Source organism: Salvelinus alpinus, chromosome 8, assembly GCF_045679555.1.
Source record: "Salvelinus alpinus chromosome 8, SLU_Salpinus.1, whole genome shotgun sequence".
Classification (NCBI taxonomy): domain Eukaryota; kingdom Metazoa; phylum Chordata; class Actinopteri; order Salmoniformes; family Salmonidae; genus Salvelinus; species Salvelinus alpinus.
Genome location: NC_092093.1, coordinates 24221561 through 24246511, shown reverse-complemented (window position 1 = coordinate 24246511; position 24951 = coordinate 24221561). Strand labels below are relative to the sequence as shown.

General features: G+C 45.7%; 1 protein-coding gene across 10 annotated transcripts in view; it reads left to right on the top strand.

Annotated features, from left to right (window-relative positions):
- The window catches only part of LOC139582755 (syntaxin-binding protein 5-like), a 177670-nt gene that overhangs the window by 115351 nt on the left and 37368 nt on the right, over positions 1-24951 (top strand). For all 10 annotated transcript variants that reach the window (XM_071413062.1, XM_071413058.1, XM_071413056.1 and 7 more), the window contains exons 6-7: positions 3262-3325; positions 4541-4624. In XM_071413062.1, the coding sequence (XP_071269163.1) occupies positions 3262-3325; positions 4541-4624 (148 nt within the window). The remainder of the gene's footprint in view (positions 1-3261; positions 3326-4540; positions 4625-24951) is intronic.

The following is a 24951-nucleotide window of genomic DNA, read 5'->3' as shown; positions in this document are numbered from 1 at the left end:
CTTTTTTGCACTATTGGTTAGAGCCTGTAAGTAAGCATTTCACTGTAAGGTCTACCTACACCTGTTGTATTCGGCCCACATGACAAATAAACTTAGATTTGATTTGATTTGTTGAAAGTCACCCTCTCTGATGAATGTCACCCTGTCTGGTGAGTCGTACTCTCTGATGAGTCCCACTCTCTAATGAATCTTACCCTCTCTGATGAGTCACACTCTGATGAATGTCACCCTGTCTGATGATAGTCACCCTGTCTGATGATAGTCACCCTGTCTGATGAAAGTCACCTTGTCTGATGAAAGTCACCCTGTGTGATGAAAGTCACCCTGTCTAATTAATGTCACCCTGTGTGATGAAAGTCACCCTGTCTGATGAAAGTCACCCTGTCTGATGAAAGTCACCCTGTGTGATGAAAGTCACCCTGTCTGATGAAAGTCACCCTGTCTGATGAAAGTCTCCCTGTGTGATGAAAGTCACCCTGTCTGATGAAAGTCACCCTGTCTGATGAAAGTCTCCCTGTGTGATGAAAGTCACCCTGTCTGATGAAAGTCACCCTGTCTGATGAAAGTCTCCCTGTGTGATGAAAGTAACCCTGTCTGATGAAAGTCACCCTGTCTGATGAAAGTCACCCTGTGTGATGAAAGTCACCCTGTCTGATGAAAGTCACCCTGTGTGATGAAAGTCACCCTGTCTGATGAAAGTCACCCCCCACGATTCTGCTTTCCTCTTCCATCCCTATTTCTTTCTGTCCCTTCCCCCTCAATGTCACCATCTTTCTCTTACTCCTTTCTTTTTTTAGCACATTGCGATACCTGTGCTAACATTATCCCACCTCCCCCTATACACATAAACAGGTAGTCCTGTTGGCATGTTCCTGGCTAAGGCCCCAGACTAAGGGCTGTTAATGCCATGTTGCCATAGGGGACATTTTCAGTGTGACTGTGTTTCCGCTGTATCAGTATTGGATGCTTGTGTTGCCTGCAGATGTACCAGGTGTTCTGATTTGTGTGTTGTGTGTGTGGTGTGTGTGTGTGTGTGTGTGTGTGTGTGTGTGTGTGTGTGTGTGTGTGTGTGTGTGTGTGTGTGTGTGTGTGTGTGTGTGTGTGTGTGTGTGTGTGTGTGTGTGTGTGTGTGTGTGTGTGTGTGTGTGTGTGTGTGTGTGTGTGTGTGTGTGTGTGTGAATAGAAGGCAGGCAAGGAGTTGTGGCGTGCGAAGAGGCTGTCAGATTCACTGATGCCTGGTCTTTCTCATGGTGTGTGTGTTTGCGTGTGTTTGTGTGTGTGTGTATATGTTGATACTATATATTTGTGATACACACCACAGGACATGGTTGATGGTCTTTGATGGTGTTTGTGTGATATCCACTATGGGACATTGAGTTTGATGGCATATAGATAGATGGTAGGTGTTGTATTGCATGTGTGATGCATTCAATATGACATTCAAATATATGGGCAGGTGTTATCCATTATGAGAGAAGTCTGTGTGTGGAATTCAGGCCTCTGCACCTTAGATAGATTACTTTCATTCACACACTCTTGCATAGGTGTGTGTGTGTGTGTGCTTGCCTCTATGTGGGTGCTGCATATTTTCAGGAGGCTGTCTGCACTCTGCACATCCTGGCTCTGTTTCCATGGTGATCCATTCTCCAAATCCTGTGTGTGTGTGCATGCGTGCACATGTGCGTGTGTGTGTGTGCAGCAGAGAATGGGTTGGTTTGTAAGTAACAGTGTGACAGTGGCGAGGGGGATTAGATAAATAAACAACTCCAGCTGCAGTAACACTGAGTTAATAACACTATCTGGTTAACACTGATAAATATAGACCCCGGCAACCATGGGCAACATCCCAATTCTCCATAGCCTCCTATCCTCCTCTCCTCTCCTCTCCTCTCCTCTCCTCTCCTCTCCTCTCCTCTCCTCTCCTCTCCTCTCCTCTCCTCTCCTCTCCTCTCCTCTCCTCTCCTCTCCTCTCCTCTCCTCTCCTCTACTCTACTTAGCGCCTTTCCTTCATGACCCCAGTCATCCCTATCCTCATCCTCTATGTTAGCCATGATGGCAGTCTTTGGCATAGGGAGAGGAGAGAGGAGAGAAACATGGAGGAAGAGAGGAGGACTGAGATGGAGATAGGGAGATACACATACGCGCGCGCGTGTGCACGCACACACATACACACACACTACAGTACACACTCTCACAGGGGACTGACAGCCATCCATCTCTCCCTTCAGTAAGCTCCTGTCTTTGAAAGATGACTCTCAGGGCTTCAGCAGTTAGCCCTGTCCTTCCCATGCTCTGTTTCTAATTGACTTTGTTCCTTTAGCTGCTCTAAGCTCAAAGTTGATCTTCTCTCTCACTATTCGCCTGAGCTATCTGTATGATGTGTGGGAACTCTAAACACATCTGTTGTATGTGACATCCCTTTGATGAGGCTGAGGGGAGTGTCCCTTTGATGAGGCTGAGTGGAGTGTCCCTTTGATGAGGCTGAGTGGAGTGTCCCTTTGATGAGGCTGAGTGGAGTGTCCCTTTGATGAGGCTGAGGGGAGTGTCCCTTTGATGAGGCTGAGTGGAGTGTCCCTTTGATGAGGCTGAGTGGAGTGTCCCTTTGATGAGGCTGAGGGGAGTGTCCCTTTGATGAGGCTGAGGGGAGTGTCCATTTGATGAGGCTGAGAGGAGTGTCCCTTTGATGAGGCTGAGGGGAGTGTCCCTTTGATGAGGCTGAGTGGAGTGTCCCTTTGATGAGGCTGAGGGGAGTGTCCCTTTGATGAGGCTGAGGGGAGTGTCCATTTGATGAGGCTGAGAGGAGTGTCCCTTTGATGAGGCTGAGGGGAGTGTCCCTTTGATGAGGCTGAGTGGAGTGTCCCTTTGATGAGGCTGAGAGGAGTGTCCCTTTGATGAGGCTGAGGGGAGTGTCCCTTTGATGAGGCTGAGTGGAGTGTCCCTTTGATGAGGCTGAGGGGAGTGTCCCTTTGATGAGGCTGAGGGGAGTGTCCCTTTGATGAGGCTGAGGGGAGTGTCCCTTTGATGAGGCTGAGTGGAGTGTCCCTTTGATGAGGCTGAGGGGAGTGTCCCTTTGATGAGGCTGAAGGGATTGTCCCTTTGATGAGGCTCACCTTTATTTTCTATTTTTTCTTTTTCACTCTCTCTCTCTCTCTCTCTCTCTCTCTCTCTCTCTCTCTCTCTCTCTCTCTCTCTCTCTCTCTCTCTCTCTCTCTCTCTCTCTCTCTCTCTCTCTCTCTCTCTCTCTCTCTCTCTCTCTCTCAGATCCTCCAAGGCCCACCCAGGTCCTGTGGTCCACATAAGTGACAACCCCATGGATGAGGGAAAGGTATGGAGTGGCTCTCTGCCCCAAAATTGTGTACATTACATGTGTGTATCTTTCCTTCTTGTTGTTGAAGAGTGTGGCATGCCCCTAATCCTTCTTTAAAGACCTCACACATCGCTCGATCGTTCAGGTCTGACACTTTACCTTTATCCTGCCATCTGTCCCTCCCTCCCTACCTCCCTGCCCCTCTCTCTGGACGTAGGTTTAGCCTTTATGAAACATTAAAGCTGGCTGAATCATTATTTCTCTTTTATTTGAATACACAGATAATTGCTTTTGAAATATGAATGACTTGTCACAGCCACGGCTGTTCAGACGTTTATTTATCATTTATCCGTGTTTCAGGACTCGGGGTGCGAGAGGAGCTGAGTTCCAAAGAACAACATAAAAATATAGAAGGAAAATAATTCCTTATCATTTGAATTTCAATGAAGGCATTCTCTCACAGAGAGGTTTAAAGGTCCAACGCTGCCGTTTTTTAAAATTTATCTCAATATCATATAATTTCTGGGTAACAATTAAGTACCTCACTGTGATTGTTTTTCAATTAAAATAGTCAAAAATAAACAAAAATAGCTTCTTAAGCAAAGAGCCATTTCTCAAGCAATAATTTTGCTAGGACTGTCTGGAAGTGGTCTGAGTGGGGAGGGTAAACCTGAAAACTAGCTGTTATTGGAAGAGAGGTTTGGAACTCTCTTTCTTATTGGTCTATTAACTCATTTACCGCTTGGTGATGTCACCAGGCAGGGCAAAACTCCATCCCATCAAAACAGGCTGAATTTTATGGAATTTTTAAACAACTCTTACGCTCAAAGGGCATTATCATCATGTTAACAATTTCACAGTATTATTCCAAACTCATAGTTGGAAATATATATAAAACATAGGGAATTCATGTTTTTGACTGCACTGGGCCTTTAAATAAATAGTCCATTGTTTGGGGTATTTTGATAATATCAACTTTAGGGGGCATGGTTTGGTTAACAATAGTCATGAAAAAATGTAACAAAATGCACTTTTATTTACTTGTTGTTATTAACAGTTTAGAACCAAGGTGAAAAGGTGATCAAATAAACTGTGTATCCTGTTTGTCTTCTATTTCATCCCACCATCCAACTGCAGGGTGCCGTGGGAATGTTGAGCGTATTATTCCTTCTCTGATATGTCTGTCCTCACCGGGCCAAATCTCACTGGCTGTCTGTCAATTTTCCCTTCCAGCTTATCATTGGATATGAGGCTGGAATTGTGGTCTTGTGGGATCTGAAATCTAAGAAAGCAGACTACCGCTACACTTACGACGAGGTAGGCACCATCTCCCACAATGCCTTTCAGTACCTCTCTTCCTGTGATCTGAGGAATGCATGAAAATACAAAAAGAGAAATCAAATATTCATGAACTGCTTAATATAAATAGAATATTGTGTGTGTACTGTGTGTGTATTGTGTGTGTACTGTGTGTGTGTGTATGTGTGTGTGTGCACTGTGTTTTCCATATGCATTGTTTGCCTTTGAGAGATTACATTGAAAGGGGTTTCGAGTCTGTGAAGGGCTAGAGATGTAGACCAGGACTGTTTGGTGTTCGTTCTGTACCTGTACCCATACTGAGTTACTGTAAGGTTCTCTATTTATTTTCTTAGTCAACCTTTTGTTCATTTCGTTGTGTTCTTGAACGTAGCCCTGTTTCTTTGTGTTCTTGAATGTAGCCCTGTTTCTTTGTGTTCTGGAACGTAGCCCTGTTTCTTTGTGTTCTGGAACGTAGCCCTGTTTCTTTGTGTTCTGGAACGTAGCCCTGTTTCTTTGTGTTCTTTAACGTAGCCCTATTTCTTTGTGTTCTGGAACGTAGCCCTGTTTCTTTGTGTTCTGGAACGTAGCCCTGTTTCTTTGTGTTCTTGAACGTAGCCCTGTTTCTTTGTGTTCTGGAACGTAGCCCTGTTTCTTTGTGTTCTGGAACGTAGCCCTGTTTCTTTGTGTTCTGGAACGTAGCCCTGTTTCTTTGTGTTCTGGAACGTAGCCCTGTTTCTTTGTGTTCTAGAACGTAGCCCTGTCTTTAATTTTTGTTCATTGATTTCACCTGTGTTAGTTACTCACCTGGTCTCATCAGCTCCTTATTTAGTTCAGTTCATTCTGTTTGTGCCTTTGTGAGGTATTGTTCGTTTTGACATTACTAAGCCTTTTCCTAGCTCGTTTGTGAGAACCAGTTATAGCCTTCAGTAATAGTTTTGATTCACCTGCCTGTTTACCTACCTGTGTATGACCATTGCCTGCCTGTGACCACAATTCCTGCCTTCAGCGACGACGAAATAAACACCTGCGCGTGAATCTACACCTTTTTCTCCCTGAGTATTCAGTACAGAATACCTCACTTAATAACGGAATAGATTCAGCGGCGCTACAGTGGCGCCTAACCCAGCAAGAGGAGCATATGGAGGAAATCCAGGTATTGTAACCCATAGCCCTTCATTCATATCCATGCCTGGAAAATATGACGTTTCACCTGGGAAATGTCAGGGATATCTGATGCAATGCAGCAACTACATTGAGCACAACCCCACTAACTTCGCCACCGACAAGAGCAGGGTGGATTTTGTCTTTACTCACAGGCAAAGCCTTGTATTGGGGCACCGCCATATGGACTGCCAACAGCACAGAACTCTGATCTGAGACCCATTTCCACACCCTCTTCAAAGAGGTATTCGATCCCTCTCCTTCCGGTCGTCCTAGAGGAGACCTCCTCATAGAACCTCAACAAGGACGCAATTCAGCTGCCGAGTATGCCCTCGAGTTCCGCACTGTGGCTGCACGGAGTGGATGGAGTGAGGCTGCTTTACTTACCATCTACCGGAGAGGGCGCAACAGGGAATTTCAGGCAGAGCTGGCCTGTCGAGGTGGCCTTCAGGATTTAAATCAATACAGTCGTATGTCCATCTCCATCGACCACCTCATCGCCGACCGCCGAAGAACTATGCCACCCAGGAACACGAGACCTTCTCTTTCCATGATTCCGTCATCCCGTCCGAGTCTTCCAGAGTCCATGCAGTTGGGCCATGCTCCTCTCCCGTGTATCGAACATCAAAGGCGGATCCAAGAAGGGCTCTGCCTGTACTGTGGAGGGAAAGATTATCTACTCAGCCATTTCCCTGTTCACCCCCCACGGAGAGATGAGAAGGTTCCCTCCGCTGCCATGCAGGTAGGCGTGTCCTTATTTCTAAATATCTCCCAGAAACAATTCTCCATCCCAGAATTGATAACCGCGAAGGCGGTTACTAAGTACGTAGAAGGATTGATGGATTCGGGAGCAGCAGGTAATTTTATTGATCACCAGCTAGTACAAGAGCTTGACATTGATCTAACACCTGTCACCCCTCCCTTAAGGATTAACACCCTGGATGGGCAGCCATTGGGCACGGGCATCATTATGCACCTGACACAGAGCGTCACCCTCCAGATTGGAGTCTTCCACACAGAAACCATTCAACTCATGGAACTCTCATCCCCCAAACAGCCACTCATCCTCGGACACCCCTGGCTTTGTCGTCACGACCCTGCCATCTCGTGGTGACAAGGTGAACTACTGTCCTGGTCTTCTACCTGCTTCATCAGTTGTCTCTGCCTACCCTGCAGAGCCACCACCATTGGACTCTGCCTCTGCAGTGCCACCCACCATACCATCTGAATATGCCCAGTACAGCAATGTCTTCAGCAAAATCAAGGCCTCCACTCTGCCACCACATCGCCCGGGGGACTGTGCTATTGACTTACTCCCTGGAGTGTCCCCACCAAAGGGCTGTGTTTTCCCCCATCTATCCTGGAAAATGAGGCAATGGAGAACTACATTGATTACATTCAAACGGTTTAATTCGTCCTTCTTCCCGGCTGCGTCCAGCTTCTTTGTTGGAAAGAAGGACAGTGGTCTCCGTCCATGTGTTGATTACCGTTCCCTGAATGACGTCATGGTCAAGAACCGTTTCCCCATTCCTCTGATCCCAGCGACCCTTGAACAAGAGGGCCACGCCAACATCTATACAAAACTTGACCTGCGAAGTACATATAACCTTGTCCGTATGCGTGAAGGCGACGAATGGAAGGCGGTCTTTATCACCACACGAGGGCACTACCAATACCTGATCATGCCCTACGGCCTTACTAACGCCCCCGCCGTCTTCCAATCCTTTGGGAACAAGGTTTTCCAGGATATGCTCAACTGCTTTCTCATTGTCTATATTGATGACATCCTGATTTACTCTCACTTCCTTAAGGAACACATACAGCATGTGCAAAATGTTCTTCAATGGCTCCTTGACCATAATCTTTGTGAAGACTGAAAAGAGCCCCTTCCATGTAAACTTCCTCAGTTTCGTATTGACACCTAGAGGGGTCAGCATGGATGAAAACAAAGTCACCACCGTCAGTAAATGGCCCAAACCCACCATCGTTAAGGAACTCCAACGTTTCATTGGGTTCTCCAATTACTATCGCCGGTTCATTCGGAACTTCAGTTCTACTGCCGCTCCCCTCACTGCTCTTACCAGCCAAAAGACCCGGACCCTTCAATGGACTGATACCGCCCTGACTGCTTTCAACAACTTGGAATGCCTCTTCACCTCAGCTCTTGTCCTTCACCAACCTGATCCGACCCTTCCTTTCACCCTGGAGGTGGAAGTAGGAGCCATACTCTCTCAGCGGGTGGGAACACCTCCAAAATCGCATCCCTGTGCCGCCTTCTCCAGGAAATGATCCTCCGCTGAGAGGAATTTACGATGTGGGGAACAGAACTCCTCGCCATCAAGCTGGCCCTCGGAGTGGCGCCACTGGTTGGAGGGCGCACAACATCCCTTTCTCGTCTTAATAGATCATTGTAATTTGGAATATATCAGAGGGGCCAAGAGGTTAAACTCCAGACAAGCCCGCTGGGCTCTTCACATGCTTCCATTTTCATGTTACTTACATCCCTGGAAAGAAACTTAAAAGCTGATGCTCTCTCCTGCCAGTTTGACCTTCTGACCAGTAACTCAGACCCCACACCAATTCTTCCTTCCTCTTGCATTATGGGACTGGTACAGTGGGAGGTTCACTCTGCCATACAAGAAGCCTTAACCTCTGACCTGGCTCCTCCTGAGACACCAGCTGGGAGGAGTTACGTACCAGCAGCTGTTAGACCCCAACTGATGCAATGGTGTCACACGTCCTTGGGGTCAGGACATCTAGGCATTACACAAACCACCGAACTTCTAGCCCGTAAGTTCTGGCTGTCCTCACTGGCATCTGACGTAAGGGATTACTTGCACTCCTGTCCAGTCTGTGCCCAAACCAAAAGCCCTCGTCATCTCCCTTCCTCTAAGCTTCAACATTTTCCAATCCCTCACAGACCCTGGTCCCACATAGCTGTTGACTTCATCACAGACCTTCCTGAATCCTCTGGTAACGCCACCATCCTTGTCATAGTAGACCGTTTTTCAAAAATGTGTTGTCTGGTTCCTCTTCCTCATTTACCTAACGCCATGGAATTGGCTGAGTATGTTCCAGCAGGTGTTCCGTCTGTATGGGATTCCGGAGGACATCGTCGCTGGCCGCGAGCCCCAGTTTGTCTCCCGGGTGTGGTGAGCCTTCTGTGACTGACTGAGGGTCGCCCTCAGCCTATCCTCTGAGTACCATCTCCAGACCAACGGGCAGACGGAACGCCTGAACCAAGAAATGGGGAAGTACCTCCGCCAACAATGTTCTGCCTCTCCACATGACTGGAGTGGCCTGGACCGAATACACTCAGAACTCACTCAGAACTCAGTCACTCCCTCCGCCTTACTCCATTTCAGTGTGTACTTTGTTACCAACCCCCCATGTTTCCCCTGGGAGGCGGAGCCTGGTACTGTCCCAGCTGTCAACGACTGATTTTGGTGTAGTGAGCGGGTATGGGAGACCGCTCACTGCCGACAGATGCCGCCACTCTTTCACCCCGGACAGCGTGTGTGGCCCGGCGCGTTACATTCACTAGTTCCAAAAACATCCAGTGATAGTGTATAGTCACATCGTTTCAACAGAAATACTCATCATAAATGTAGATGATAATACAAGTTATACACATGGAATTATAGATATACCTCTCCTTAACCTCTCTTGGGCACGTGAGACGGTAGCGTCCCACCTCTTCAACAGCCAGTGAAACTGGTGGGCGCCAAATTCATATACAGAAATACTCATTATAAAAATTCAGAAAACAAAACGTATTTTACATAGGTTTAAAGATTAACTGCTTGTGAATCCAACCACGGTGTCAGATTTTTTTTTAAATGCTTTACGGCGAAAGCATACATTACGATTATGAGAACATAGCCCACTAAACAAATCATTACAAACAGTAGCCAGCCAGCTAGAACAGTTACACAATTTAGAAATAGAGATAAAATTAATCCCTTACCTTTGATCTACATATGGTTGCAATCAGCAGACATTCATTTACTCAATAAATGTTCTTTTTGTTCGATAAAGTATCTTTATACCCAAAAACATTTTCTTCAGTAATCCACAGGCTAAAAAGCAGTAAAAACAGGAAGACAAAAAAATCAAAATTTGTATCCGTAAAGTTCATAAACATGTCAAACGATGTTTATATTCAAACCTCAGGTTGTTTTTAGCCTAAATAATCAATATTTCAACCCGGACAATAACGTCATCAATATAAAATGTAAACAAGAAACGCACTCTCTCGGTCTTGCGCAGGAAAAAGCTCTGTGACACGGCAGGGTCCACTCATTCAGACTGCTCTTACTTCCTCATTTTTCAGGATACAAGCCTGAAACATTTTCTGAAGATTGTTGACATCTAGTGGAAGGCATAGAAACTGCATTTTGAGTCATAAGTCAATGGATACTGTATTGGCATTGAATAGAAAACTACAAAACCAAAAAAAAAACGACTTCCTGAATCGATTTGTCTCAGGTTTTTGCCTGCCAAATCAGTTATGTTATACTCACAGACACTATCTTAACAGTTTTGGAAACTTTAGAGTGTTTTCTATCCAAATCTACCAGTTATATGCCTATCATATATTCTGGGCCCGAGATGCAGGCAGTTTAATTTGGGCATGCATTTCATCCAAAATTCCGAATGCTGCCCCCTACCCTAGAGAAGTTAATGCAACCGCTGTGTCAGATTTCAAAAAAACTTTACGGAAAAAGCAAACCATGAAATAATCTGAGACGGCACTCAGAACATTAGCCAAATTAGCCGCCATGTTGGAGTCAACAGAAACCAGAAAATACATGATAAATGTTTCCTTACCTTTGATGATATTCATCAGAATGCATTCCCAGGTCCACAATAAATGCTTGATTTGTTCGATAATGTCCGTTATTTATGTCCACTTAGCTACTTTGGTTAGCGCGTTTGGTAAACAATTCCAAAGTCACAAAGCGCGTGCACTATAACGTGACGAAATGTCCAAAGTTCCATAACAGTCAGTAGAAACATGTCAAACGATGTATTGAATCAATCTTAAGAATGTTGTTAACATACATCTTGAATAACGTTCCAACTGGAGAATTACATTGACTTCAGTTGAGCGATGGAACGGAGCTGGCTATCACGTGAGCGCGCATTGTCAGCTCGTGGCAGTGGTGACTAATTCCTGTCTCCTTCGGCCCCCCTTCACATTAGAGTCATTTGAAAGTTCTGTTGACATCTAGTGGAAGCCGTAGGAAGTGAAACCCATCCATATCACGCTGTAATTTCAATGAGAGCTTGGTTGAAAATCTGCCACCCTCAGAAAAAAATTCAAACAGGAAGTGGAACTTCTCAGGTTTTTGCCAGCCATATGAGTTATGTTATACTCACAGACATATTTCAAACAGTTTTAGAAACTTCAGAGTTTTCTATCCAAATCTACTAATAATATGCATATTCTAGCTTTTATGGCTGAGTAGCAGGCCGTTTACTCTGGGCATGCTTTTCATCCGGACGTGAAAATATTGCCCCCTACCCCAAAGAGGTTAAGATAACCCATCGCAGCAACCCTGTCACGTACTGCCTCGTTACCCCCGGCAGTGTAAAATGTCCTCGTCCTTCCATGTATCTCTGTTTAAAACCGGTCACCTACAGTCCTCTTCATCCTCCAGTCTCAACCCGCAGTGCGCCCCCCACCGTTGGATGTCGGAGGGGAACCTGCATTCACCATTCAGGCCATCCTTGATTCCAAACGCCTGAGAGGTTGCATCCACTATCTAGTGGACTGGGAAGGTTATTGGCCTGAAGACGGGTCCTGGGTCCCCGACCAGGACATTCACGACCCAGAGATGATTCAGGCATTCCACGGTAACCGTCCGGATTGTCCAGCTCCCCGACCTCGGTGTCGACCCCCGAACAGACCCACTGGACATCAGCCTCGACGCAGAACGTTGGGTCGGTCCACGACCTTGTCGAACCAGCCTACTGGACCTCGCGGTCGCCTCTGCTCCCCCGCCCGCGCCCTCCGGTGCCGTTGGGTCGTCAGGAGCCTCCGAGGGGGGTTGTTCTATATTTATTTTCTTAGTCAACCTTGTGTTCTTGAACGTAGCCCTGTCTTTCATTGATTTCACCTGTGTTAGTTACTCACCTGGTCTTATCAGCTGCTTATTTAGTTCAGTTCATTCTGTTTGTGCCTTTGTGAGGTATTGTTAGTTTTGACTCTACTAAGCCTTTTCCCAGCTTGTTTATGAGAACCAGTTATAGCCTTCAGTCCTAGTTTTGATTCACCTGCCTGTTTGCTTACCTGTGTATGACCATTGCCTGCCTGTGACCACGAATCCTGCCTTCTGCGAAGGCAAAATAAACACCCGCTGCTCTCTGCGCGTGAATCTACACCTTTTTTCTCCCTGAGTATTCATTACAGTTACAATAGTTTGGAACCCAATCCTACAGCGTGTAGTCTCTCAGAACCAGGGATGTCCTGCTGTCTTGCCTGTGGACCTCAATTGCTAGAGCATCGGCCATTTGTGTTTACTTGTTTTCCCAAGCCAACATCCTTTTCTAACAAAAAAATGCTAATAAAAAAACACAAACATCACATAATGACTTGTTATCCCCAGCCTCATAATACCCAGTTAAGAACGAGTCAGAAACCCTGGTGCCAAACAGATCGAGTAGCTTTAAAAAGACACAAACCGAGTCAGGCTTACAGTAATGAGTTTGTTAACACCCGTGCTACCGTTCCCCTAATTTACAATGTGATAACACAAGGACAACATGGCCCTGTGGTGACTCTCCCTGATGAATAAGATGCTCCCTCTTTCTTGTGCATTCTCTCTCTCTCCCCTGGGTGAGATGATATCTCACTCTCTCTCCTCCTCCCTGGTCCAAAGGCTTATGTAGTGAATCTCCTTGGCAGCTATATTCTCTCCTCTCAACCCTGTAACACCTCCCCAGAGACCTACTTCTCTACACCGCTGCTGCTTCAGTACTCTGGAGCTCATGAACACTGGGGAAAACAGCATTGTATTCACATCACTGCCATGCTCTGGCATTACAGCTAATGTTCTGCTGTCATCACCTGTCACTAATGACTGATTCAGGGTCAGATCTATGATTGTCAGTCTAAACCTGAGGTATTAAGAGCGGAACCAGTTTTGAAGGGCATATAGCCCATATAGCCCTGTTTGTTCAGTAATGTATCACTGATTCTGGATCAGCAATAGATGTCCCAGTCTTAACTTTAGCGGTGAAGAACTAAACATAAAAGCTGAGCTCTAACCAGTTTTAAAGGGCATAGAATAGCATTCGATTCTGTAGAATAGACTATGGGGAGATTTAATTATGATAACTCTGGATTCCTAGATGGGGCTCTGGCCAACACATTAAGTAATGGATTAAAACGCTAAGTATATACTTATACCAGGATAGATGTGCAGGCTTTTCTGATGGCGCTGCAAGTTTCTGAAAGCCGGGCTGGATGTATATACAGGATCATGGTACTGTATCAGTGGTTTTGCTGCGTAGACTGGGCGTGATGACAAAGGAAGTTTTGGCATCGTTATGGCTGGCAGAAGGGCAGGGTCTGGAGTTCCTCGGACTTCAAACTCTAAGTTGTGTGAGGAAACAGTATTTTGGGGAAAATGTTTCTAATTGCAGGAAACTATCTCTGTCACTGTCAGGGGAATGGCCAGCGGTCACCTGGCGCTTAGAGCGTAGTGTATAGAGCGAATGGGAATAGAGCATATGACATAGGGAATAGGGTATAGGACATAGGGAATAGGGTTTAAGGCATAGTGGATAGGGGATAGGGAATAGGGTTTAGGGAAGAGATAATAGGGTATAGGGTATATGACATAGGGAATAGGGTATAGGACATAGGGAATAGAGTATAGGACATAGAGAATAGAGCATAGGACATAGAGAACAGAGTATAGGACATAGGGGATAGGGTATAGGACATTGAACATAGGGAATAGGGTATAGGACATTGAGAATGGGGTATAGGACATGGGGAATAGGACATAGGGAATAGGGTATAGGACATAGGGAATAGAGGTGGAGGACACTGGCTGTAGCCTTGTCCTCAAGTTTCTCTAGTAGTGTTAGGACATCTTATACACCCTCACTAATTACAGGAAACACTGTCTTTTTGTTACACCTAACCACAGTATGTATGTATTCCAACCCTCACAAACAGTTGACAGCATTCCTTCCTCCATTGTGTCTCTCTCCCAGTGTTTTTCCTGTTCATGGCTCAGTGCTATCTCTGCAGGTGCAGTCACTGTGAGCACCAAAGAGAAGATGGAGAAGAAGAGAGCATCAGTCACCTCAGCCTTGCGTTGTCTGACTAAATGCCTCATCCTTCTCCTACTGATAAATAGCCTGCCTACACTGGAGCCTGTTTTACATTTCTATATCTCTCTCTTTTCTCTTTCACTCTCCATCTTTCCTGCTCCTTCTTTCATTTTGTCATTCTCTCCCTCTTAACCCCCCCTCTCTCAGTTCACCCCCTCCCTCCCACCCTCAGTCCCTCTCTAGCTGAATAAATACAAGTAGGTGTGAGGGGAGAAACACACACACACACACACACACACACACACACACACACACACACACACACACACACACACACACACACACACACACACACACACACACACACACACACACACACACACACACACACACACACACACACACACACACACACACTTGAAAGGCTGTTATAGCAGTGGGATTGGAATAGGGGCGTGGATCAGAACAGAACACCTGTCAGTATCTGGTGTGACCACCATTTGCACTCCTTCGCATACAGTAGAGTTGATCAGGCTGTTGATTGTGGCTTGTGGAATGTTGTGCCAATGCTCTTTAATGACTGTGCGAAGTTGCTGGATATTGGCGGGAACTGGAGGCAGCTTATGCTCTCTAACAGGGATATAAACAAATGTGTTAACTTTTTGTGCATATGGAACATTTCTGGGATCTTTTCTTTCAGCTCATGAAACATGGGACCAACACTTTACATGTTGTGTTTATATTTTTGTTCAGTATATATGCAATTCACATTGCACCTATTAAATGGAATACACTGAGACATATAAAAAGCATAAACTATTTCTAGTAGCCAGATACCATTCTGTAACGATCTTCTTCGTCTGATGAACAGGAAGGATCGGACCAAAACGCAGCGTGGTAAGTGTTCATGCTTTATTGAAAAAACTGAACACTAAATACAAAAATAACAAAGTGAATAAACGAAAATCGAAACAGTCCTGAAAGGTGCTACAACACAAAACAGAAAACAACTACCCACAAACCACAGGTGGGAAAAGGTTACCTAAGTATGGTTCTCAATCAGAGACAACGATAGACAGCTGCCTCTGATTGAGAACCACACCCGGCCAAACACATAGAAATAGAAAACATAGAACAAAAACATAGAATGCCCACCCCAACTCACGCCCTGACCAAACCAAAATAGTGACATAAAAAAGGAACTAAGGTCAGGGCGTGACCCTGCCCAAAGGTGCGGACTCCGGCCGCAAAACCTAAACCCATAGGGGAGGGTCTGGGTGGGCATCTATCCGCGGTGGCGGCTCTGGTGCGGGAAGTGGACCCTCGCCGCCAACCCCGGACTGGGGACCCTTGCAGCGGGCCCCGAACAGGAGAGCGACTCTGGCAGCTCCGGACAGGAGGATGACTCTGGCAGCTCCGGACAGGAGGGCGACTCTGGCAGCTCCGGACAGGAGGGCGACTCTGGCAGCTCCAGACAGGAGGGAGACTCTGGAGGGTTCGGAATGGAGGGCGACTCTGGAGGGAGGCGACGCAGAGACAGCCTGGTGTGTGGGGCTGCCACAGGGCCCACCAGGCTGGGGAGACCTACAGGAGGCCTGGTGCGTAGAGGAAGCACCTGATAAACCGGGCTGTGGGGGAGCACTGGAGCTCTGGTGCGCAGCCTTGGCACCTCTCCTCCATGCTGAATGCCCACTTTAGCCCGGCCCCTCCAGAGTGCAGGCACAGGTCGAACCGGGCTGTGGGGGAGCACTGGAGATCTGGTGCTTACCACTCGCACCTATCCATTAGGCTCAATGCCCACTTTCGCCCGGCTCGGGCGGAGCGCAGGCATAGGACGAATAGCACCCTCCCAGTGCCCCGGAGACACAGTACGCAGAGCCGGCGCAGGATACCCTGGGCCGAAACGGCGCACCGGAGACCAAACACGCTGAGCTGGCACAATCCACCCTGGCTGGATGCCTGCTCTCGCATGGCACTTGCGGGGGGCTGGCCTATAGCGCTCCGGGCTATGAGCGCGCACTGGCGACACCGTGCCCTTCACTGCATAACACGGTGCCTGACCAGTACTACGCTGCTTCCGGTAAGCACGGGGAGTTGGCTCAGGTCTATCGCCTGACTCCGCCAATCTCCCCGTGTGCCTCCCCCCCAAACATTTTTGGGGGCTGCCTCTCGTGCCTGCTGCGCTGCCTTGCCTCATATTGCCGCCTCTCAGCTTTCGCCGCCTCCAGATCTTCTTTCGGGCGGCGATATTCCCCAGCCTGTCTCCAGGGTCCCTTACCGTCCAATATCTCCTCCCAAGTCCAGGAGTCCTGAACCCTCTGCTCCTCCATACCACGCTGCTTGGTCCGTTGGTGGTGGGTAGTTCTGTAACGATCTTCTTCGTCTGATGAACAGGAAGGATCGGACCAAAACGCAGCGTGGTAAGTGTTCATGCTTTATTGAAAACTGAACACTAAATACAAAAATAACAAAGAGACTGAAACGAAAATCGAAACAGTCCTGTAGGTGCAGCAACAGAAAACAACTACCCACAAAACCACAGGTGGGAAAAGGCTACCTAAGTATGGTTCTCAATCAGAGACAACGATAGACAGCTGCCTCTGATTGAGAACACATAGAAATAGAAAACATAGAACAAAAACATAGAATGCCCACCCCAACTCACGCCCTGACCAAACCAAAATAGAGACATAAAAAAGGAACTAAGGTCAGGGCGTGACACATTCATTCATTCATTCATTCATTCATTCATTCATTCATTCGTTGTGCTAATGGGACACTTGGCAGATGTGGTATTATCTCCATTAGCAACAGGAATGGCCACGTATATTAGTTCTAGCTCTATAAAAAAATCAGAAGTCATTGTGAGGGGCCGCAGTTGCTCGTGGGTCTGCTTACCCACATCCATACCCACACATTCAGATAGAGCCGGCCCCAGCCTTTTGGGGGCACTCAGTGAAATGTTGTTGGGGACCCCCCCACCGTGCGAGTAAAACATTCTTGACAGCGGAGAGAAACATTTTAAGTTTTAAAGCACATTTTCTGCAACTACTCAATTTGCCATAGGGAGGAGATAAATGTTTTCAGTTTTGAATATATTATCTGAGTGAGAGTTACTAATAAAATCAATGGGTTGAGAAAAGCGAGATGACAAATCGGACTGTGTCCTTCACCTGGCACTGTGAGAGGAGTGTTTGACACACATTTGAGGTCTGGACAGGTCCTGTCACTGTTGGAACATGACAAGGCTGGGTTTCCCAAAAGCATATTAGCACTAAGATCATCTTAATTTCATTGAATCTAAATGGACGAAGGATGATGTTAGTGATACGATGCTTTTGGGAAACCCAGCCCAGGTCTTCCTCTCAGTACTCTGAGCTGGAGTCTCACAGAGACAGGTACTCAAAACCAATGTACACTAACACACTACAACCTCCACTACAGAGCATCTAACACACACTATAAATGGACAACCTCCATCACAGAGCATCTAACACACACTATTATGGGACAACCCCATCACAGAGCATCTAACACACACTATTATGGGACAACCCCATCACAGAGCATCTAACACACACTATTATAGGACAACCCCATCACAGAGCATCTAACACACACTATTATAGGACAACCCCCATCTCAGAGCATCTAACACACACTATTATAGGACAACCCCATCACAGAGCATCTAACACACACTATTATAGGACAACCCCATCTCAGAGCATCTAACACACACTATTATAGGACAACTCCATCACAGAGCATCTAACACACACTATTATAGGACAACCCCCATCTCAGAGCATCTAACACATACTATTATAGGACAACCCCCATCACAGAGCATCTAACACACACTATTATAGGACAACCCCCATCTCAGAGCATCTAACACATACTATTATAGGACAACCCCATCTCAGATCATCGAACACACACTAGCATAGTATGTGTTGGATGGCATCGATGGCATTGATGGTGCTGGAGAAAAAGGCAGACGTTTTACGTGCCCTCAACCGATTGTGTTTTTTTTCTGTTTATTTGCGTTGATTTTAACTTATTTTTTGACTTATTTGGTACATAATGTTGCCACTACTGTCTCTTATGACCGAAAATAACTTCTCGACATCAGGACTGCGATTACTCACCACTGACTGGGAGAATCCTTTTTTTCATTTAACGAGTCTGACGAGGCCGACGCGAACAATATACTGCTTTCTTGGGAACAGGCCCAGATCCCCATGATTTGCGTAAAGAGGAGGCGGAGAAAAAGGGTTCGGAGGGCGGGCTGCCTTCTGAGAATTCGTAGGCGATCTAATAAACCCTCACTTCCTTCTATTCTGCTAGCAAACTTGCAATCTTTGGACAATAAAATAGATGACCTAAGCGGAAGATGAAACTACCAACGGGACATTCAAAACTGTAATATCTTATTCTTCACGGAGACGTGGCTGAACGATGACACTATCAACATACAGCTGGCTAGTTATACGCTGCACCGGCAGCATAGAACAGAGGCGTCTGGTAAGACAAGGGGCGGCGGACTATGTATTTTTGTAAATAACAGCTGGTGCACGATATCTAAGGAAGTCTCGAGCTATTGCTCGCCTGAGGTAGAGTATCTCCTGATAAACTGGAGACCACACTACCTACCTAGAGAGTATTCATCTGTATTTTTCGTAGCTGTTTACATACAGTGGCTTGCGAAAGTATTCACCCCCTTGGCATTTTTCCTATTTTGTTGCCTTACAACCTGGAATTCATATGGATTTTTGGGGGGTTTGTATCATTTATTTACACAACATGCCTACCACTTTGAAAATGCAAAATATTTTTTATTGTGAAACAAAGAAGAAATAAGATTAAAAAAACAGAAAACTTGAGCGTGCATAACTATTCACCCCCCCAAAGTCAATACTTTGTAGAGCCACATTTTGCAGCAATTACAGCTGCAAGTATCTTGGGGTACGTCTCTATAAGCTTGGCACATCTAGCCACTGGGATTTTTGCCCATTCTTCGAGGCGAAACTGCTCCAGCTCCTTCAAATTGGATGGGTTCCGCTGGTGTACAGCAATCTTTAAGTCATACCACAGATTCTCAATTTGATTGAAGTCTGGGCTTTGACTAGGCCATTCCAAAACATTTAAATGTTTCCCCGTAAACCACTCAAGTGCTGCTTTAGCAGTATGCTTAGGGTCATTGTCCTGCTGGAAGGTGTGCCTTCGTCCCAGTCTCAAATCTCTGGAAGACTGAAACAGGTTTCCCTCAAGAATTTCCCTGTATTTAGCGCCATCCATCATTCCTTCAATTCTGACCAGTTTCCCAGTCCCTGCCGATGAAAAATATCCCCACAGCATGATGCTGCCACCACCACGCTTCACTGTGGGGATGATGTTCTCGGGGTGATGAGAGGTGTTGGGTTTGTGCCAGACATAGTGTTTTCCTTGATGGCCAAAAAGCTCAATTTTAGTCTCATCTGACCAGAGTACCTTCTTCCATATGTTTGGGGAGTCTCCCACTTGCCTTTTGGCGAACACCAAACATGTTTGCTTATTTTTTTTCTGGCCACTCTTCCGTAAAGCCCAGCTCTGTGAAGTGTACGGCTTAAAATGGTCCTATGCACAATCTCCTCTGTGGAGCTTTGCAGCTCCTTCAGGGTTATCTTTGGTCTCTTTGTTGCCTCTGGTCTCTTTGTTGCCCCCTTTTGGGGGGCAGCTCTCTCTTGGCAGGTTTGTTGTGGTGCCATATTCTTTCAATTTTTTTATAATGGATTTAATGGAGCTCCATGGGATGTTCAAAGTTTCGGATATTTTTTTATAACCCAACCCTGATCTGTACTTCTCCACAACATTGTCCCTGACCTGTTTAGAGAGCTCCTTGGTCTTCATAGTGCCGCTTGCTTGGTGGTGCCTCTTGCTTAGTGGTGTTGCAGACTCTGGGGCCTTTCAGAACAGGTGTATATATACTGAGATCATGTGACAGATCATGTGACACTTAGATTGCACATAGGTGGACTGTATTTAACTAATTATGTGACTTCTGAAGATAATTGGTTGCACCAGATCTTATTTAGGGGTGTCGTAGCAAAGAGGGTGAATACATATGAACACACCACTTTTCCGTAAAAAAATAAATAATAATAATCATTTCACTTCACCAATTTGTACTATTTTGTGTATGTCCATTACATGAAATCCCACAAAAAAAACAATTTACATTACAGGTTGTAATGCAACAAAATAGGAAAAACGCCAAGGGGAGTGAGTACTTTTTCAAAGCACTGTACCACCACAGTCAGAGGCTGGCACCAAGACAGCATTGAATGAGCTGTATTCCGCCACAAGCAAACAAGAAAATGCTCATCCAGAGGCGGCGCTCCTAGTAGCCGGGGACTTTAATACAGGGAAACTGAAATCCGTTTGACCAAATTTCTATCAGCATGTTAAATGTGCAACTGGAGAAAAACAACTCTGGACCACCTTTACTCCACACACAAAGCTCTCCCTCGCTCTCCATTTGGCAAATCTGACCCTAATTCTATCCTCCTGATTCCTGCTTACAAGCAAAAACTAAAGCAGGAAACACCAGTGACTAGACCAATAAAAAAGTGGTCAGCTACAGGACTGTTTTGCGAGCACAGACTGGAATATGTTCCAGGATTCCTCCGATGGCATTGGGAAGTACAACACATCAATCATTGGCTTCATCAATAAGTGCATCGATGACGTCGTCCCCACATTGACCGTATGTACAATCCCCAACCAGAAGCCATGGATTACAGACAACATCCGCACTGAACTAAAGGCTAGAGCTGCTGCTTTCACGGAGCGGGACTCTAACCCGGAAGCGAATAAGAAATTTCGCTATGCCCTCGGACGAACCATCAAACAGGCAAAGTGTCAATACAGGACCAAGATCGAATTGTACTACACCAGCTCTGTCGCTCGTCGAATGTGGCAGGAATGGCCCAGTACATCACTGTGGCCAAGCACCCTGCCATCCAGGACCTCTATACCAGGCGGTGTCAGAGGAAGGCCCTAAAAATTGTCAAAGCCACCTTAGTCATAGGCTGTTCTCTCTGCTACCACACGGCAAGCGGTTCCAAGAGGCTTCTAAACAGCTTCTACCCCTAAGCCTTAAGACTTCTGAACACCTAATCAAATGGCTACCCAGACTATTTGCTTTCCCCCCCCTCTCTTTTACACCTCTGCTACTCTGTTGTTATCATCTATGCATAGTCACTTTAATAACTCTACCTACATGTACATACTACCTCAACTAACCGGTGCCCCCGCACATTGACTGTGTACCGGTACCTCCCTGTATATAGTCTCGCTATTGTTATTTTACTACTGCTCTTTAATTACTTGTTACTTTTATTTCTTATTCTTATCCATATTTTTTTTACTACATTGTTGGTTTGGGGCTCATAAGTAAGCATTTCGCTGTAAGGTCTAAACCTGTTGTATTCGGCGCATGTGACTAATACAATTTGATTTGATTTGATGTGATAGGACAACCCCCATCACAGAGCATCTAACACATACTATTATAGGACAACCCCATCACAGAGCATCTAACACATACTATTATAGGACAACCCCATCACTGAGCATCTAACACATACTATTATAGGACAACCCCCATCACAGAGCATCTAACACATACTATTATAGGACAACCCCCATCACAGAGCATCTAACACACACTATTATAGGACATATGGCAAGATCTCTAATACACACTGATACACACTGTTATAGGTTTTTAACCGACCTCTACCTGTCAATATCTGTCTTACTGAAGGGGTCTTTATCTGTTGCCATTTATAGTATGTACATGTCCTGTCCTGTGGAGTAGCATTGATTTGTCGACAGTTTCTCTTCTGTTAGTACGTTTGTTTGTTTGTGTTTATGTACTGTGGCTGAACTTTAGTGAGGGTAAGGGAGTGTGACTAAGGATGTCTGGGAGGACGACACACTGTTGTCGTTACATAGATGCCCAGTCTGTCTCCCACTGTAAAAGGAGGAATGCACTCTAATTAGGCCCAACTGTCTCTCTCTGTGTGTGTCTATATCTGTGTCTGTGTCTTCGTCTGTGTTTGTTTCTGTGTGTGGGTGTTTATGTGTTTGTTTATGTGTGTGTGTGTGTGTATGTGTGTGGGTGTGTTTCTGTGTGTGTTTCTGTGTGTGTGTTTCTGTGTTTGTTTATGTGTGTGTGTGTGTGTGTGTGTGTGTGTGTGTGTGTGTGTGTGTGTGTGTGTGTGTGTGTGTGTGTGTGTGTGTGTGTGTGTGTGTGTGTGTGTGTGTGTGTGTGTGTGTGTGTGTGTGTGTGTGTGTGTGTGTGTGTGTGTGTGTGTGTGTGTGTGTGTGTGTGTGTGTGTGTGTGTGTGTGTGTGTGTGTGAGTGAGTGTTTCTGTGTGTGAGTGTTTCTGTGTGTGTGTGTTTCTGTGTGAGTGTTTCTGTGTGTGTGTCGTTCTCTTTCTGTGTTTGTCTCTTTCTCCCCCCCTCTCTCTATACAGTATATAAGTACATTGAGTGTACAAAACATTAGGTACCCCTTCCAAATACACCTTCCTAATATATTTTTCCCTCAATTCGTCGAGGCATGGACTCTACAAGATGTCGAAAGCGTTCCACAGGGATGCTGGCCCATGTTGACTCCAATGCTTCCCACAGTTGTGTTAAGTTGGCTGGATATCCTTTGAGTGGTGGTCCATTCTTGATACACTCGGGAAACTGTTGAGCATGAAAAATTCAGCAGCGTTGCAGTTCTTGACACACTTAAATCAGTGCGCCTGGCACTTAAGTCTTTTGTCTTGCCCATTCAGCCCCTGAATGGCACACATACACAATCTATATCTGAATTGTCTCAAGGCTTAAAAATCCTTATTTAACCTGTCTCCTCTCCTTCATCTACACTGATTGAAATGGTTTTAACAAGTTACATCCATAAGGAATCATATCCTTCACCTGGATTCACCTGGTTAATCTATGTCATGGAAAGATCAGTTGTTCCTAATGTTTTGTACACTCAGTATATATCTATCTCTCTCTCTCGGTCTGCCTGTCTTATTATTTTTGCATTTATTTTTGTTGTTGTGTGTGCAAGAGTGTGTGTGTGAGGTTGTGGGTTTGAGTGTGTGTGTGACTCACTGTCTCATCCCAAAAGACCATTCTCTGAAAGGAGCATAATGTAAGTCATGAAATTAGTATTCTTAATGGGTATTGTTTGATATGAAGAAAACCATGTGTTTCAATTACCTGCTCATTGTCCAATTAACCACAATGTATTGTCTCTGCTCCATGGGACTGTCAAGCTGAACAATGCACTGATATATTTCTATAGCCTGTTGAAGTGACGCACTGTGTGTGGTTACATTCACCTTAAAATGTTTGAGCTGAGAAATGTTTTCTAAGTATTTCAATATTGGCGCGAGTGTGTGTGTGTGCTTCCGTGCTGGTGGGTGTGTTTTAATAATGAGTTTTAATAATGAGCCATAAGACAGCAGTAAGCCGGTCTGGTTTTTCCGGAGTGCTTTAATAATGATGAAGCAGCCATTTTATTAATTTGTTGTCGGTCGCTAAATCACGTTCTGCCTTGCCAAAATAGAAATAAAGTTATTTGGTTTATGCAAAGCAGAGGGAGGGCATTCTTAATTACAAAATAATGAGTCTTCAATTTCAACCCACCGCATCATAATTCCACTCCACCCCATCCCCACTCCTATCTGTCTGTTTTCTGCTCTTAGCTTATCTTTGTATCTCCGTTTATAATGTTGGGAGAGTTTTTATGTAAAAAATGTATAGCATTTTTTAAAGCGTTTCTCAGGTTGTCTCAGTGAGGTGTTGCTGTAGCAGGTCTGGCGCTAGTCGTTAGCTTATGCTGCCTGCCTCCTCATAGCCAGGTGCTCTCTCTCTCTCTCTCTCTCTCTCTCTCTCTCTCTCTCTCTCTCTCTCTCTCTCTCTCTCTCTCTCTCTCTCTCTCTCTCTCTCTCTCTCTCGCTCTCACTCTCTCTCTCTCTCTCGCTCTCTCGCTCTCTCTCGCTCTCTTTCTCTCTCGCTCTCTCTCTCGCTCTCTCTCGCGCTCTCGCTCTCTCTCGCTCTCTCTCGCTCTCTCTCGCGCTCTCGCTCTCTCGCTCTCTCTCTCTCTCTCGCTCTCGCTCGCTCTCTCTCTCTCGCGCTCTCTCGCGCTCTCTCTCGCACTCTCGCTCTCTCTCGCTCTCTCTCGCTCTCTCTCGCGCTCTCTCTCTCTCTCGCTCTCTCTCGCTCTCTTTCTCTCTCGCTCTCTCTCGCGCTCTCGCTCTCTCTCTCTCTCTCTCCCATGTCTCTTCTCCTCTCTTCTTTATAATATGTCAGTCAATCTATGTATTTTTCTTTCATCTCTCTTGACCTTGCTCTTTAGCTTTTTCTCTCTCTCTTCTATGGGGATACCACTTGTTTCTCTTCAATGGGGATACCACTTGTTTCTCTTCAATGGGGATACCACTTGTTTCTCTTCAATGGGGATACCACTTGTTTCTCTTCAATGGGGATAACACTTGTTTCTCTTCAATGGGGATACCACTTGTTTCTCTTCAATGGGGATACCACTTGTTTCTCTTCAATGGGGATACCACTTGTTTCTCTTCAATGGGGATACCACTTGTTTCTCTTCAATGGGGATAACACTTGTCACTTGTTTCTCTTCAATGGGGATACCACTTGTTTCTCTTCAATGGGGATACCACTTGTTTCTCTTCAATGGGGATACCACTTGTTTCTCTTCAATGGGGATACCACTTGTTTCTCTTCAATGGGGATACCACTTGTTTCTCTTCAATGGGGATACCACTTGTTTCTCTTCAATGGGGATAACACTTGTTTCTCTTCAATGGGGATACCACTTG